This window comes from Hylobates moloch, unplaced genomic scaffold, assembly GCF_009828535.3.
Source record: "Hylobates moloch isolate HMO894 unplaced genomic scaffold, HMol_V3 SCAFFOLD_5, whole genome shotgun sequence".
NCBI classification, from domain to species: Eukaryota; Metazoa; Chordata; class Mammalia; order Primates; family Hylobatidae; genus Hylobates; species Hylobates moloch.
This window is the reverse complement of record NW_026652280.1, coordinates 98,476,252-98,493,086: the sequence shown is the minus strand read 5'-3', so window position 1 is coordinate 98,493,086 and position 16,835 is coordinate 98,476,252. Positions and strand designations below refer to the sequence as shown.

The following is a 16,835-nucleotide window of genomic DNA, read 5'->3' as shown; positions in this document are numbered from 1 at the left end:
TGACGGCTTCTGTTACTCACAGATTTCCATGGAGGGGACTTCTCTCCCCCTCTTTGGCCTCCAACTCGGAATCTGCAGGCCCTACCCCTTGGGAGGGCCACTTTAAGGCCAGCTAACTTCCATCCAGGTTCTGTCATAAACTCAGGAAAGAAGCTTCTTCCCTTCAGTCCCTGAGAGTGTGCTGGGATTAGGGGTGCCATTCTACCACACAGCAGCTGTACACAGGAGGACTCATACACTGCTCTTTATTGGCATCTGAAAAAGAGGTGCCTCAGCCTTCAAGGCTGGGACAGAAGTTGGGGAGGAGCTGCTCTCCTCCAGGCTCAATACCAATAGACCTTCTTGTATTTCCGGGTCTCCTTGATCCCCATGGCCTCCATCACCTCCTCCTGCAGTGTCTTTAGACGGGGCACGTAGGTTCTTTCTAAAGCATCTTCCACTGATGTGTCTTTGGGGCCATCTGTTAAGCCAGAGGAAAGGAGATGGGTGGGAGGGCTTGCCAACTTTCATTAACGTCCCCTACTCTCACTCCTAGCACCCACCCCTGACCTTCCTGCCCCTCACTCTCACCAATCCACGTTTCAGGGACGATGCCATCAGCTCTGGGAAATTCGGGTTTAGGGATGATTCTCCCTGATCGTGTGGAGACTCGTACCCGCTCTCCTGCTTCAGTAAATCTCCACTCGATCTCAGTGGGTTTCCTGGTGGATAGAGTAGGTGAGTCTGGCCTACGAGCCAGGTTTCCTGCCACCCTCCAACCCAAAAGTGGAGTCAATGGTTCAAAACACCAGGGTTACTACCGCGTTTCTCCACCTCTGTGTTGGGGTTACCTGCAGGGAATCATGTCCATGAGATGGTCCCTCTTAATTTCCAGAGCATCCAACCCACCATTCCCATTGGACAGCACTTTGTGGACCCAGAGGGTGAGAAACCCTCTGCCCAGAGCCCCGTTGCTTGCCTGTCCATAGGATCCACAAGTTTGACCTGGCGGTGGAGCAAGGGGGCTTCACTAGGGATCATGGTTCCCCGGTAATCCATGGTCTTGCCAATGTAGCGGTAATGCTGTCCAAGAGAGGGGAGTGTCAGAAAGCAAGGGGTGTGAAAGGGGTTTGCCCTTGCTACTCGGCGCATTCAGCCCAAGTTGAAAAGTAGAAGGTTCAGTAATGCCACCATCCCCTCAGCCAGTCTTCTGCCACCCTGCGCTGCTCTGAATGGAGAGGGACAGATGAGACAGGCTTCCTGAGCATCCCCATCCCCTCTCTCCACTTACTGTGTTCAGCCCTTCCACGACCACCCAGTTTCGCTGCCGGATAACTTGAACCACTTTGCCCTGCTTCCCGGCATCCTTGCCTTCTAGGATCTCCACCTGTGGGAAGATACGAAGGTTAGGGAGGGAGATCCTTGCCCAGGAGGTTCCCCATCGCTCTACCCCCTGTATGAGGCTCTCACCGTGTCCCCACAGAACAGATACCAGTCTTCATCAGAGATGGGTTCCACAACCACTGGGCGCCGCCTGATCCATGGGGGGTTCTTCCTCTTGTCTGCAAAGGAGCCTGGGGGGCTCATCCCATAGCGGTAATTGGGGGGCAGAGTGACCTTGGATGCCAAGGCCAGCAGGGCAGAAAGACGCATGCCTGGAGGTTGTAAGAAATCCCTTTGCCAACAAAACACTCAGAAACCTTCCTTGTCAGCTCTGGGTACATGGATAGAAACGGGAGCAAAGAGGCAAGGGAAGGAACATTTTTTAAAGCACTTACTCTGTTGCTCAATGGACCTCATCACACTGAGTCCTCACAAGAGGTTATCATCTTTATAGATGAGAAAATAGAAAGGTCAAGTAACTTGCTTATGATTACAAAGCTACTACATTGGAGAATCAGTATTCAAACCCACATATATCTGACTTCAAAGTCCAAAAAATTCATTAAGGACAAGGGCCATGTTATCTATCTCACTCTTGAATCCAGAGCTTGGCCCCTCGTAGGTGCTTAACAAATACTTATTAAATCAATGTATGAACAGCAGGACAGGAAGAAAACAGAGGATGGAACGCTGGCATATGGCCACCAAAAGGTAGGCAGTTTAAGTCGGTGAAATGAACAAATAGGTAGCAGAAATAAAAACTGGGGTTAAAATGTCTCTATCCCACTTAGAATTCCTATCCTCAGATAGGAAATAACCACTCCTCCCTAAGATAGCTCCTTTTCTAAAGGAAAAGGACCCAGGGCCAGACTCTAGAATTACTGAGTCCTAAATTTCCCAACTAAATATGTGCTCTAAACCACTCAATTCTCAACTAATGAGGTAGTGAATGAACTGAAGGCATAAATGGTAAGTGCTTCAGTTAACTGAATACTTGCAACTCGCCAGGTGCCATGCTAAGTGCTTTCCTGTATCTCATTTATGCCTAAGGACAACCAAATGAAGAAGTCACCATTAACCTCATTTTATAGATAAAAATGAACTCTAACTTCAAAGGCAAAGATACTACAATGGCATAAAGAGCCCTGGACAAGGAAGTCAGACCACCTGGGTTCTACTCCCTGCTCCACCATCATCTTACTGTATGACACTAGGCAACTTAACTTTTTTTTTTTTTTCCTGAGACGGAGTCTTGTTCTGTAGCCCAGGCTGGAGTGCAGTGGCATGACCTCAGCTCACCGCAACCTCTGCCTCTTGGGTTCAAGCGATTCTCCTGCTTCAGCCTCCTGAATAGCTAGGATTACAGGCATGTGCCACCATGACCCGCTAATTTTTTTTGTATTTTTAGTAGAGACAGGGTTTCACCATGTTGGCCAGGCTGGTCTCGAACTCCTGACCTCAGGTGATCCATCCGCCTTGGCTTCCTAGAGTACTGGGATTACAGGTGTGAGTCACCATGCCCATCCAGATATTTAACTTTTGAATTTCAGCTTCATCATCCATAAACATTTACAGAGTTGTGGGTGTCATTTAAATTATTTTAAATAGGGCCGGGCGCGGTGGCTCATGCCTGTAATCCCAGCACGTTGGGAGGCCGAGGCGGGCGGATCACGAGGTCAGGAGATCGAGACCATCCTGGCGAACACGGTGAAACCCCGTCTCTACTAAAAATACAAAAAATTAGCCAGCCGTGGTGGCGGGCACCTGTAGTCCCAGCTACTCGGAGGCTGAGGCAGGAGAATGGCGTGAACCCGGGAGGCGGAGCTTGCAGTGAGCCGAGATAGCGCCACTGCACCCTGGCCTGGGCGACAGAGCAAGACTCCATCTCAAAAAAAAAAAAAAAATATTTTAAATATTTTAACAAAGCAAGGTGCAAAATAATGTGAGTAGTATTATCCCTTTGGGGTAAATATACAAATATATATTCCAGCACAGTTATATTTATGGAAAGGAAACAAGAAACCAAAGTACTTGTTTTAGGGGAGAGGAACTGTTTGGGAGGTCTGTTAATTCCATTTTGTTCCTTCCCATAACGTCTGCATTTTCTAACCATGTGCATTTAAAAATATGTATTAACGATTTATCTGAACGGTGAGATACTGGGTCATTTTTCTTCTTTATACTTCTCAGTATAAAGGCCGATGTTATTTTCGGAAAAAGAAACAAAAACAAACAAAAAAAACCCACCTGTTATTGTCAATTAATGCTGACTGGCCTAAGTGTTCCTGTGAGTATTCAACAAATGCTTAGGAAGGACTACTATATGACAAACCTAATGCTGGGAATTTCATTGCTGGCATTTGGTCTTCACATTGCCCAGTGAGGGAGGTGAGGTTGCCAGATGCATCATAAAGTCCCTTTTACAGACAAGGAAATCAAGGCCCTGAAAGCCGGAGTGACTACCCTGGTTCATACAGCTTGACAGGAGCAGGGCCAATCTTAAGACCCAAGCCTTCTGCGTGATCGTGCAAGGAGTCCCTTCACCTCAGTCAATCCAGGTCTGAACCACCCCAGCCCAGAGCAGCTTGCATGCCCCCGAGATCTTTCCCTTCACAATCTGGAGATGCTGCTGGTGAGCGTCCCGCAGTGGGGCTTTCCCTGCATGTTCTGAAGGCGCCGTGCAATACAGTGGGGTCGAAGGTCTGCCCTCTCAGGTCACGGCTCCAAATGCTTCCCCCACCAGCCTCATCCCAGACATCGCCAAGGCCTAGCTGTCTTCAGCACCCACCCGCTCCAAACTTCCGGTGCAAAGAAACCCTGGGGAGGCGACTGAGCCATGGCCAGGGAAAAGGATAGGCTCTTCCCGCACCTGCCTCTCGGACGAGCACCTCTGGGGCGGGCGGCCCTCACCTCCACTTTCCGCGGCACTTCGGGTGCTCAGCACATGGGCCCTCAGCGTCCCCTCCCCCGCCACGCCCGTCGACTTTCTGGGAGATGTAGTCCAAGTGTGAAACGGAAGCTCAACCACGCATCTTACCTCTCAGCATGCTGGGAGTTGTAGTCCGCCGCTAGAAAGCTGGAAACAGGAAGTTTGGCGGGGTAGGAACTCAAGAAAACCGGAACACACCATGAAGCATGTCGGGAATCGAAAGGCAAGCTGGTTCGGTCGGCCCGCCTGGCACATTCTTGCGCATGCTCTGCGTGGAGGCCGCCGGGAATTGTAGTTTCTAGAGAAGGCTCCATTTTCTAGGTGGTTGTGGCTTCCTGTTCAAGGCAAAGGGCCGCCCTTTCCAGACAGGGCTACAGCCAATGCGCTCCCTGTCCTCTGCTAGAGTGGGGGCAGGGCAGATTAAAAAACTGCCGGTAGGCTTTCTAAAGGAAGGGATGAAACGTGGGCCCTTCCAATGCTAGTAGCCGATCTAGTTACAAAATGTTAGATCTGGAAGGAAACAGAAATGATCTAAGCCAGTCATTCCACTTAACTCGGGGAGTACTGGCGGGATTTCACCCTACCAACTCCCCCTCCCCCTACCACCCCATCACCAGCTAAGGGTGGCAGGTACCCCTAGCATTAGCAAGGAGAAAGCGTTATCCTATTATCTGACTTGCCCTTTGGGGTCAAATTGTTTATACAACCAGCCTCCAAACTCCCACTTCATGGCCATCTTGGGCTGTGGCCGATACTGGCATCCTCCCACACCCCACTTCTTGTGTAAACCCTTTTTTAAAAAAAACTCTCCCAGGTGCGTTAAACAGTGGCTGGGCAGGAGTAGAATGAATGGTGTGGTTTATTCTACGACTCTGCCCACAAGAAGTTTGGATTTCAAATGCCTAAGAATGGAGGAGGCTGACACCCTCTACCTCAATCTGAGATGACCTGGAAATCATTTGCATTCCGTTACCCCACTTTCTGTCTTCAGTTAACCAATACACCCCCAAAGAATCAGTCAGAATCCAATATAGTAATCAACGGGTTTTATTTTCCTAGAACTGAAATCATCTACGGTTCTCAGAGCTAAACTTCCAAAGCTACAGTCAGCAATTTTTCATCAGAGCCCAAGGGAGAGGGGCCAGGGTAAAAGAGACGAGACTGTAGAGAGGCATAGAGAGACCAGTAGGAAGAGGGTGGGAGAGGGCACTTATTTCTCTCTGTCCTCTCAGTGGGTTACAAATCAGATCTCGTGACAACACTGAGGGGGCCAGGTCAGGGTATGTGGATGAGAAATGACACTGGAAGGAACATCAAAGCCCCAGCTACAAAAAGAAAGTCATCAAGCCCCAAATAGAAGGGGAGCCTCCCAGTGCACCTCAGAAATGGGGGCAACGATGGGGAAGGAGCAGAATGGGGAGCACACAAAGGGTTAGGGGTCTTTAAAATTTTTTTTGTAATTTTCTTTTATTAAAAACATTTCCTAAAAAATGTGTCTTTTCCTTTATGTCTGGGTGATATATATGACTATAAGCTGGCCTTGAGCACTGTGCAGAAAGGAAAACGGACAGCTAGGGATCTTCCCAAGCATCCTATTTCTGGCTTCAGAGATCTAAAGAGGGACAGATGCTCAACACTCCCACCCAAATGGGTAAAGTCAACCCTTCAGGTCTCAGGTCCTTGGCCCAAACAACTTGGGAGCCCCGAAGTCTCCTGATGATTAACTACAACTCCCAAAACTCTTGGGGTTGGCAAAAGGAAAAATGGGTGTTGTCAATCATCAAGGATTTATGTAAAGGAGCCCCTCCCCTACAAGCTGTCCCACTTCCCCTGAATCTAGGCAGCTGGGATAATAGGTGTAGCAGGGGACAGGAGCTCAGGAGGAGGCCGCCCTCCTGTGCTGCCCCCACCCCCCATTTGAGGATTGCCCCTCCCAGGCCCCACAAGCCCACCCTGTTGTTTATGCTCCATCCTTTCCATTCCTACCCGATCCCAACCCGGAGGTCCAGAATGCCTAGGAGAGTGGGAGAAGGGTGTCAGGAGGCGGGAGCAGTTGTCCCAGGCCCCAGCAGAAGCCTGGAAAATAGCTCCAAGTGGAAGGAACACAATGGCCTCATCTCATTCCAGGGAGAAGACATGGCTCTGACTCAGATCATAGGAGTATGGGGACCTAGAGGTGAGAGCCAGGTGGCCTGTCCCATCCAGGTCAATCTCCATGGGCTGGGCTTGGAGTGGGAAAAGTGAGTGGAAGAGGAGAGCAGGTTGGGGTGGGAAAGGGGTTCCCAGTTTGCAGGCCATGGCCAGTTTCCCCAGTAGCACCCAGACAGCAGCAGGAACAGGGTGGGGGCTCCTCTTGAAACATTGGTGGCTACAGGCTGTGAGGGAGGGTTGGAGGGGAGAAGGGTTAATGGCGTGGCCTTGGCCTGGCCTTGCCCCAGCCAGTGCTGGTCTCCTAGGAGAGCCCACCCCGCCTCCCGAGAGGCTGACCACTGCAGGCCCTTTTCATCCTCCTCTCCGAGAGTGGCCAGCCCCCCTAGTCCAGCTGCCAAGGGGTCAGGGGGCTCACTCACCTCTCATGATCTCTGATGCCTGGCGCCTCAGCATCTTCCTTGGTAGCCTCTTCCTCTTCATCCTCCTCTTCTTCTTCCTCTTGGGGAGGCCCCCGGCCAGAGCCGGGCTCAGAGGGGGTGCTATTCTTTTCCACCTCCATAGGAAGGGGCCTCTCACCCTCCAAGGTGGCTGCCTCCTTCTCCTCTCCTTCAGGGTTTTCTGCCTCCTTGGGACGTTTAGGAGAGTCCTAGGCAGGATCGACAGAGGAAGTGGGCTGAGGCTGGAGAGGGAGGCCACCAGCCACCCACTCCTCTCCTCCGGGGCTCCTTCCCAGGCTGACACCCACAGTCCTTCCCCAACCCTACTAGCTGAAATGCCTTCTGTGTCCCATCTGGTCAGCTGGGGACGCCCCAAGACTAGGGGCTAGATCGACCTCTCAGACTGGGCACCCCTGAGGCAAAGCCCTGCTCCTGTGGGATACCCCATGGGGAATGTTGAGGGGGGCCCAGACCCTGGGCAGGCAGCAGTTACCTCCAGCAAGTCCCCTCCTCTCCTCTTCAGCGCTCCTTTCTCGTTCTTCTCCTTGGCTGGCTCATCAATGACCAGCTTCCCTTCCTCGTCGCTGCTGCCCTCTGCATTCCCCTTCTTATCACCGTCACCCTCTGTGGCTTCGGGCTCGGGTTCAGGCTCTTCCACACAGCTCTTTTTCTGGGAGGACTGCAGCAGAGACAGCACAGGCTGAGTGGCACCAGTCACTGCCATGCTGGGCCCCCTCCCCAGACCCTCCCTCGGCCACTCACTCCTTCCTTTTCCCGCCTCTCCCCCACCCCCACCCAGGTGCCCAGTCTCACGAGTGATTTGAGACCCACCTCTGTCGGATTAGCCCCGGGGTAAACCCACTGGCCGGGCAGGCAGGGCTCTGTGCAGGAGGGGGGAGGGCTGGAGCAGGAGGCAAAACCTCGGGTCAACTTCTCCCAAAGGGAGCTAGGACCCTTTCCCCGCCAACCCCCGCCCCCCACCCTCCCGCCTCGTCCTGCCCGGCTCACAAGCACCTCCTCCTGGAAGCCTTTGTGGAAAGAGTTAAGGCCGTGTCCTATACTCACACTGAGCCCAACAAAGGCCTGTCCCCACTTACCGCCTCCATCCTGTTCTTGCCCCCCAGACCGCTGTCTCACAGTTGTCCCTAACCACAACTACACCACACAGCCCAACCCTATCCCCTCTTGCAGGAAGCCCCCTTCCCACCACCCGGATTAGCTCCTACCCTGAAAGCCCTGGAGTTTCTGAAGACTAAGCATCATCTGTGGGCCGGGGACTGCCAGAGCCCACGGCCACATCTGCTTTCCACGGGGTCTCTGGGGCAGGCAGTGGCTCACCTGATAGCCGGAAGCCTTGACAGTAGGGTTGTTCTCGATCTCCCACAGCCCCTCGCTGAACCCTTTCCTCTTGTTGGGCTTGCCAAACTTCTCCTTGGATTCCTCGTAAGGGAAGAGGTCTTTGGGGCCCAGGAATGCCCTGGTGAGAGATGGGAGACTGTGCTCTCAAGCCCCTCACTGCCCCTGAGCTGCACAGCCCGACATGAAAGGGGCATCAACACCACCTCGCCTTCCCCAAAGTAGTCCTCCCGGGGCCCTCCCGACCTATACCCCTTTGGCCTCCACTCACGTCTCGTGGGTCCCGAAAAAAAAGACTTGGTATTTGTTGGCTGTTGATTTCACGGCAGCCTCAGGCATCTCGTCAATCTGGGGTGAGATGAGGGGGTGAGGTTTGCTAGAGTCCTGAGGTTTTGAGCCTGAGGCAGGGGGGCTGACTTCCAAGGCACATTTATATAAAATCAGACGGACAGGGACCCAGGATAGTCAGCAAGATGGCTTTTGGGCCATTTTTAGTAGTGACACTTTACTCAAATGAAGTCAGACATGAAAGCCCAACAGAAACCCAGGAATCCGTCCCTCTCCTTCACCTGCCAGACAGCACCCATTCTGCCTCCCAACATGTCTGGCCACAAAGCCCCCTGACTTTGCCATCACCTTCTCCATTCTCCACAATCTATTCTCCACAATGCAGCCAGAGTGGGCCTTTGGGAATGTTGGTCCAAGGATTTCGTCCCCTTGCTTCAAAACCCTTCAATACCTTTTAAGGACTCTAGGGCCCACCTGTTCACCCCTTCTGCACAATGGCAAGATCTGAATCCCAACTCTGCCCCCACTTGTATGACTTTGGGCAACTTACTGAACATCTCTCTGCCTCAGTTTCCTCATCTGTAAAAGGGAGACAGTCATAGTACTAAAGCTATAGGGCTGTGAGGATGAAATGACCATAACTTGGCATGTAGTACATCCTACACATCTTTGCTTTCATCAGCCTCTCCCAGTACACTGTCCTTTCTGCTCTGACCATGGTTCTTGCAGTCTCTAATACTCACTCACTCCTGATCGTCCTTCTAGCTTCAGCTCCACCATTACTTCCTCCAGAAAGCTTCCCTATCACTCCTGGCCCGGCTGACTCCCTAGGTAAAACTCTTTCCTAAGACTTCCCCTTTACAGTGCTTTCCCAGTTCTAATTTTACACTGATTCACATTATTATTTAACATCTATGTGCACTATCTGGACTAGACCAGCCCCAAGGTCAGAGACCAGCTCTGCTTTTATCTGCAGCACGGGGCTTAGCATACAGTAGGTATACAATTATTTACTGAATGAATTTACCAAACGGCTAAAAGGAAGCTGCTCTGGCTGAAGTGGAGGGGTGAGGTCAAAGGGCTGCCTATCCAACGCCCGCCAAAAGGCTTCTAGGGAACTCTGAAAGGCACATAGTCAAACTCTCATTTTACAGACGAGGAAACTGAGCCCCGAAAACAAGTGATTTGCCCAGAATAACATAGCAACTTGTTGAGGGCCAGGTCTCAGACTTAGATCACCTGACTAAATCCCCTGCCCCACGTGTGCCCATGGTGAGGAGCGCTGTGGTGAAGGTGAGAGGTGCAGAAATCTCACGTCAGGGAATCCAGAGGCAGTGGCCCCGCCAGCCTCTCCCAGATCAGGCCTGGAAGCCCAGGCCAAGCTGAGCCGGGGGTGGGTCGGGGGTGAAGGTGGGGCGGGTGGGGACTACAACTCCCAGCAGCACTTGCAGCAGCCCCAGCAGCCAGGCTTCCCGCCGGACAGAGGCCAGGTGGCCATGATGACTGGGGCCCCAGGCGCAAACAGGAGAGACAGAAAGGCCAAGGCAGTGATTAACACACAGAGACAGGGACAGAGGGCCCAACTGGGGGCCTGGGGAGAGAGGGTGGATGGGAATGCGCTGAGACACACCCAGGAGAGGGGGTGGGGCCCTGGGCATGAATCTGAGGGGCATCTTGCCCCAGACTTGTAATCTTCAGGCTTTTGGGCACCTCCCCGCTTGCCCCGTGGCCTCTGGGGACAGAGGTCCAGCCCTTCCCCCCAGGAAGGCCCAGCACAAACTGGGCCCTTCCCACAGCCAGGAGACGCCGGGTGTGAGAGCAGGGGGTGGAAAGGCACGCAGTTCCCCCCACAAACACGATCCCTATCGCCATGACAACGCAACCCCGCCCCCGGGGCCACTCAGCAACCAGGAATGTCGCCCCCCCCCCCCCCCCCCCCCCCCCCGCCTTCTCTCCGGATTGGGGAGGAAGGGACACTAACACACACCCCACCCCCAAGCCTGCAGTCTGGCACCTGGGTCCCCGGCTGTGCTGGAAACCACAGCTAGGGCTGGATTACCGCTGCAGGGGGTGCGGGCGGAGGGGGGCGTCCTTCTCAGGAAGCCAGACCTGGAGCAGGGACAGAGGAGCCAGTCCTCAGCCAGGACGCCTGGGTCCTGTTACCAGCTAGCTCCCATCCTCCTCTTAACAGGGGGAAGCAAAAAACAAAGCGAGCGCCCCCAGGGGTTAGAGATCCCAGGAGACAGGCATAGGACAATAATAGCAAACGCCTTTCCTAGGCCTTTCTTCTGTGGATCTGTGTGCACCCAGAACCAGGGGTGGGGGTGGGGACTGAAAGGTCTAAGGCTGGAACTTAGAGCTCTGCATTTTCAGTGCCCACACCTGAGCCAGGGCATTAAGATGCCCACAGTAAATGTGTGATAGAAGAGAAACTGAGGCTTCATAAGAGGGGGTGGATGGGTGAAAGTTCAGAAATAAGGAGAAATGAGGTTCTTTGCAGAAGCACAGACTGCAAAGCGGCTACCTGGCCACCGTCTCGTGCCACCCCAGCTTCCCATGGAAAGCAAACTCAGAGGCAGATAGCTGAATGGTGTGGCAGGGGACCCAGGAGGCCACCAGCTGCCCAGCCCCAGCGGGGGGGAGAAACAAAAGAACGAATGGGATTAAAAATAGCATGAGGCACACCAGATATGCCAGCCCTGCTGACTTCTAGCTACATAAAGGATGGGTCTAGAGGGAAGAGAGAGGAAGACAGGGGCCTGAGCAGATAGGCACCTCACCCCAAAGCATCATCCCACCTGGCTCCCTCACCTAGAGTGTAGGCAGTTGTGGGGGAAGGGCCAGGGGAGGTGTGCTCTTCTCACTTGATGGAATTTCTAACCCTTCACCCAAAAGAGGAGAAATCCCTTCTACAGTGACACCTCTATCCCTCAAGCTACAAAGGAAATGTCCTTTCTTACATTTGGAAGTGGAGGGCAGTTATTCCTAGACGTAGAAGATATGAGGTCTCAGGGGAGATCTGTACCCCAATACAGATATCTGTCTTCCAGGCGGTGCCTTTATATCCAGGCTGTGACTCAGAACAAGTAAGTCAAGGCTAACTGGGTCAGAGTGGGGCCAAATAGTGCTGGGGACCCCACTGTACCCCCTCCACTAGCCAGCAATAGGGGAACTCAGCTATCTCTTAACCATTCCAGATCCAGGCAAGTTACTTATTCTTAGGCCTTGCATTTGCCTGATTCCATCAGACAGGCCTGAGCACATGAAATACCAGCCTCCCAAGCCACAGACACCCTCTGAGGTCCAAAGAGGAATCTGAAGTTTTCAGGTAGAGTGGGGAAAGACAACTGAACACCTCTCCCCCAGCCTCAGACTAAAAACAGACCCAGTACTTAGGAAGGCAGCAGGGAAGGCTAAGCACACACTGGCTGCCAGCCAGGGTTCTGCCCACCACACCCAGGGCTGAGGCCAAACCTGACCCAGGAACCGGAAAATCTGGGGCAGGAGACAGTTGGGGCCAGGAAAGTGTGGCAAGCCCAAGAGGCAGAAAAGAGAAGGTACAGGGGGAAGGGGCACCAGGAGGAAAGACGGGTGAGGTCCTGGCTGCCCAGGTTTTCTGGGATTGTGAAACAGGAAGCAGCAAAAGGAGAAATGGACCAGGGGGGAAAATCCCTGAAGTCTTGGAGGTTAATTTTTAAGTACTTGGAGATCCCCCAGGAAGTTAGGCAGGCGGAAGAGGGAAAGGAGGTTAAGATGGAGTCACACCATCCTTCCACGCAGGTCCTGCCTATCACGTGGCCCCTCTGGCTGGGCTCTCTCTCAGGCACTGGGCCCTTCTAGTTTCACCCAGAATCACCCACCCTCCCCAGTAGCAGGGACTGAGGAAGGAAAATCCACACATGGGCCTTCTTTATGGCTGAAGATTTGGGCTTCCTATGAGATGGGCGAGTCAGTGAGGTTCCCTCTTCTCATCCATCTCAGGAAGGGCCCCTCAGGCTCTGCCTCTCTACGGACTAAGACACAGTCCAAGGAATGGTGAGGAGACTCGAGGTCTGTTCTTTTGGAGTACAAAGGGACTGTGTCTGGGAGGTAACAGCCTTGGGTGTGGCCCTCCCTGCAAGTATCACAATTAAGAGCCAGAGACAGGCAAAGTGTGGGGCCCTATCTCTTTGAGATCCAGGCTGATCTCCCTACCCCAGTTCTAACTTTATCTAAAAGGTCCAGGCCTCAACAGAGGAAGAAACGCTGCCTCCCCTGTCCTTCCCTTCTGTCCTGGAGGCCCAAAGTGGAGAGGAAATGGATGGGATCCCTAGTCCTAGGGACTGCCCTTACTCCAAAGGCCACCAGAAACTTGAGGTCTTCCTCACAGGGGCCAGTGTGGGTCCTTCTGTGTCCCTACCCCTTTTCTCTCTTACCGGATGCAGAAGGGGTTCCCTGCAACCCACATTCCAGCTAACACGCCCTCCCCAGGGCTTAGTCCAGCCTCTGGACTTTGTCCCACCCTCAGGAGGTAGGAACAGTAGAGACCCGGGTTCAGTTCTTGTCCTACCCACCAGGGCCTTGGCATCTGGGCCAAGAAGCCAGCTGGGTCAAAGGGTGCAGGGTAAAGTACAGGAGAGTTCTAACGCAGAGAGTCCCGCTTCTCTTTGTACTTCATTCCCATTAGCAGAAGCTGGTCCTCATTTGATCCATCTGAAAGTTTCAGGGAACCAGGAGCTCAAGGCACGTGGGATTAGGCACACTCCTGAGGAGTGGGTACAGAGCGAGGAAGGGTCTCTGAGTTTTCTGAGTGGTCCCAAAGTTGGCCTGATACCCTGAATGAGCCTGGGCCAGACAGACACAGACTTACACTGAGAAGAGCACCCCAAAGCCATGCAGTCCTTCTGCCCTTGGATTTCACTCTACAGGAGTCCTACACTCTAGGATACTGAGTCATGCCCTCGCCCAAAACCAAAGGCCCCTCTACACCGACTTTAAGTTGCCAAATGCACTGCCCCCCCATCCCCCTTCCTTTCCTCCAGCAACTGGCAACCTCCCATCCTCCTTACTTAACCTGTCTCAGTCCTTAGGGGAAACGTGATGAGCACACAAGGCTTGGCTGCAGGGCCCCACCCTACCACCTGGCCAGGTGCTGGGGTTGTGGGGGGGCTCATATTGGCGGGCTGAATCAACCACATGGCAGAGACTGGGCCGTTCTGGCGGAAGATCTTCACATCTGAGCGGGGGAAGGAACTTGGGCTCCCCCAACCCCTATTAAGAGGCAGTCTGGACTGGACTTCCTAATACCACAAGGGAATCTGCCACCTCAATCCTAAATTTGAGTTGGCAGCATATGGAGGAATATTTCTGTGGAGCTGAGGGCTGATGGGTTCTGACGGATAATTTCCAAGCCAGGTAGATCTCCTTACGCTGCCCCCAACGATCCTTCGACCTTCCCAACTTTAGACCTCTTACAGATGCCCCAAACCAAAGTTTCCTAGAAGCAAACTCCGCCTCCATCTAGCCCTCTCCGGGTTGGGATTCTTCTTAACCATTTATCCAGGAAGAGAAGAGTTTGAATTGGGGGCGACAATCCATGAACAAACTAGGGGTCTCTAAGGGGTCTTAAGGGGGGTGGCGGCGGCGCCTGGGGTCGGGGGAAGGAATAACACGACTGGCCCAAAGCCAGACTTCGCGCTCGAAACCTCTGGGAGTATGGGGGCTGGGGGCGGAACTGAGCACGCGGAGCTGGAGGCCGGGAAGTGACCGGCGCCCTCGGAGCCCCACGCCGTGCACACGCCACTACGCGCGGACGCCGTGCCCGCCAGGTGTCTACCCCCACCCCCGCCCGCCTCCACCATTATATAACCGGCGGGTGGGCTTGGAAGCGACAGGGAAAGAGCCGGAGACCCACAAGTCCCTGCCCCCACCTCTGCCCGCTCCGCGAGGAGCGCTCGTGCCCTTCCCGGTGTTATGCAACCCAAGCCCGCAGGGGGTTAGGGGGCGGCGGGCCGCGCTGCTCACCCGGGCCGGCCAGTGTGGGTAGCCCTTCATCTTGGCGAACACCAGGTCCCCGCATTTGTACTCCTTCTGCCGGTTGGATCGCGACATGGCGGGGCTCCGGGCGCCCCGGGCTCCGCGCCGGGCCGGGAAACGCGAGCCCAAGTTTGCGCGTGCGGCGGTGGCGGCGCCGCTCCGCTCCGGCCCTCGCGCGGCCCCCGCCTCGATGGTGGCCCCCGGCCCGAGCTCCGGCGCGGCCACGGCGTCTCCGCCCGCGCGCCGCACGGACGGGGCGGGCGCGGATCGGGGCAAAGCTCCGGCGCGGTGGGTGCGCGCTCGTGCAGTTGTTTGTGTTTGAAATTCAATTGCTCCCTCCTCTGCGCGAGGCCTCTTCCTCCACCCCCCGCCCGGTCCCCACTCCTCCTCCTCCTCCTCCCTCCTCCCGGACCCACTCCTCCTCCTCCCCCCGCCCCCCAGCCTCGCGCTCCCTCCCGCGGCGGTTTGATGCGTGCAGCTTCTTGACGCCCAGGGCCTGCCACGGCCCAACGCCCAACCTGGAGCCGCCTGACGGCGCGTGGCGCCACAGGCATAAGGAGCCGATCGCCGAGCACGCCGAGCAGGCTTTGTGTGCCCGCGGTCGGTGGGTGCCCGCCCGCCCAGGAGGAGCTGGCGCCCGGCTGGACGGAGCGGCCCCCGCCCTTCCCCCGACTCCGCGGAGCGCTCACCACCGCGGCCCCAGCGCAGTTAAGTGTGGACGTCTATACACGGTTTCCGCCGGCCCTCTGCTCCATCTCAATCCACGAATATTTACTGGGCACCCGCGGTTCTTGGCAGCGTGCTAGGCGCCCAGGGCGAGAGGAGTGGGCGCCGTGCCGCTCCGCGCGCTAGGGTCCTCTCTAGACCTCGCCGTGCTTACCGTATGGGGGGGTGGCCCTGGAAACGTCGGGGATTTGAGACCTACGTCCGCCTTTGCTAAGGAGGAAAGGCTTGAGTTTGGTAGCCAGGAGATGATGGCCAAGGAGTTGAGGCACAAATTGGCCACCTTCTGGGTGCATTCGATCTCGTTTCTCTAAGCTACTGTCTTGCCAAGGAGACTTGGACTCAACGGCTAGCTAACCCCGCAAAGATGGGTTCAGTTCTAGTGGGTTACAGTAGAATGCCAATAAACTCAACCCCTTCAGTAAACTGTGAAGACCGAGGGGCCAAGTGCTACCTCTTTTAGGAGGTGGGGAGGGGGGTCTGGGAAAGCTTCACAAAGGTGGTGACCGAACTGGGCATTAAAGAATGAGTAGAATTTTGCCAAATTCTGAGAGACTACATTTTGGCCTAGGTTATATGCTAAGAAGTGATAGAACCAAAACTTGAACTCAAGTCTCTTCCATTAAGCTAAATAAGACTTTATTGTAATTACATCTTTGATTTGCTGTCACTGTATTTGCCCACATTCCAGACACCTATGTTCCCTTAGAAATAAGATATTTGGATCTTATGTTACGGCATATACACGTCCTTAAAATTTAGCAACAAAATATGCTAGGTTTGAATAGGTAAAATATGCATGTTTTTCTTCCCACGTTTCCTGATCCTATTTCAAAGCATATGCAGAGTCTCCCTGCAAGGAAGTCCAGGATGTAGCCAAAAGTTCCAAATCCGCATCCTACCCTGCTGTTCATCTGTCCTGAGAATTTGGACAACCTCCTGAACTCTAAGCCTCAGTTTCCTCTGCTGTAAGATGGGATAACATGACTGCCCTGGTAACTAACAACAGAGGCATAGAATGGCTGCTTGTCACTAGGGGATGCCTGCAGTTGTTCCCAGAGTCCTGCATGACACTTGGCTGTCCTTATGTCCATGGCAATATGTTTCCCTATTTTTGCCTTTATAACAGTGTGGCCTCTCAACCATAGTTCCCCTTGTGATAAGAGGCACACCAGGCTGCTGGCACAGAGGGGCATTCTGGAAGGTCCTATTGCAAGAAAACAGTCAAGCAGGCCCTCAGCCACAAGCTTGTCAATTTGTTTCCATAGCAAATTCAAACTTGTTGCAACAGAGCAACTAGGTTCTAGTTGGTGTTTACAATGCATTCCATTTTGAAATGCAGTCAGTGTAATAGTCCAGATTCTATCATGCTAAATCTTTTTGTTAGGAGAGAATCTTGTCACAAGCTCTTGAAGATGTTTCAAGAATAAGTCCAGCATCAGAACAGGTTACCTTTAACTATCTAGGTCATTATTTTATTCTATCTATCTATGTATCTATTTGAGACAGAATCTCGCTCTGTTGCCCAGGCTGGAGTGCAGTGGCCCATCTCGGTTCACTGCAGCCTCTGCCTC

The 16,835-nt window shown here is 53.8% G+C and overlaps 2 protein-coding genes across 9 annotated transcripts; both read right to left on the bottom strand.

Moving 5' to 3' along the window:
* Positions 1–228: 228 nt before the first annotated feature.
* Positions 229–4,479, bottom strand: MRPL24 (mitochondrial ribosomal protein L24). 7 transcript variants are annotated; one of them, XM_058439148.1, is made up of 6 exons: positions 4,400–4,479; positions 1,450–1,701; positions 1,271–1,366; positions 959–1,062; positions 571–701; positions 229–460 (listed from the first exon to the last, which is right to left on the bottom strand). In XM_058439148.1, the coding sequence occupies exons 2-6, from the start codon at positions 1,630–1,632 to the stop codon at positions 324–326; spliced, it is 651 nt and encodes a 216-aa protein (XP_058295131.1). In that variant the 5' UTR covers positions 1,633–1,701; positions 4,400–4,479; the 3' UTR covers positions 229–323. The 7 variants fall into 7 exon arrangements, with proteins under 7 accessions (XP_058295131.1, XP_058295129.1, XP_032010011.1 ...); XM_058439146.1 differs by lacking the exon at positions 4,400–4,479 and adding an exon at positions 4,232–4,338; XM_032154120.2 differs by lacking the exon at positions 4,400–4,479 and adding an exon at positions 4,232–4,336 and having other exon boundaries at positions 1,450–1,634.
* Positions 4,480–5,322: 843 nt separating this feature from the next.
* Positions 5,323–14,937, bottom strand: HDGF (heparin binding growth factor). 2 transcript variants are annotated; one of them, XM_032154115.2, is made up of 6 exons: positions 14,527–14,937; positions 8,507–8,583; positions 8,218–8,356; positions 7,373–7,558; positions 6,862–7,088; positions 5,323–6,666 (listed from the first exon to the last, which is right to left on the bottom strand). In XM_032154115.2, the coding sequence occupies exons 1-6, from the start codon at positions 14,611–14,613 to the stop codon at positions 6,660–6,662; spliced, it is 723 nt and encodes a 240-aa protein (XP_032010006.1). In that variant the 5' UTR covers positions 14,614–14,937; the 3' UTR covers positions 5,323–6,659. The 2 variants fall into 2 exon arrangements, with proteins under 2 accessions (XP_032010006.1, XP_058295128.1); XM_058439145.1 differs by lacking the exon at positions 14,527–14,937 and adding an exon at positions 10,154–10,271.
* Positions 14,938–16,835: the final 1,898 nt, after the last annotated feature.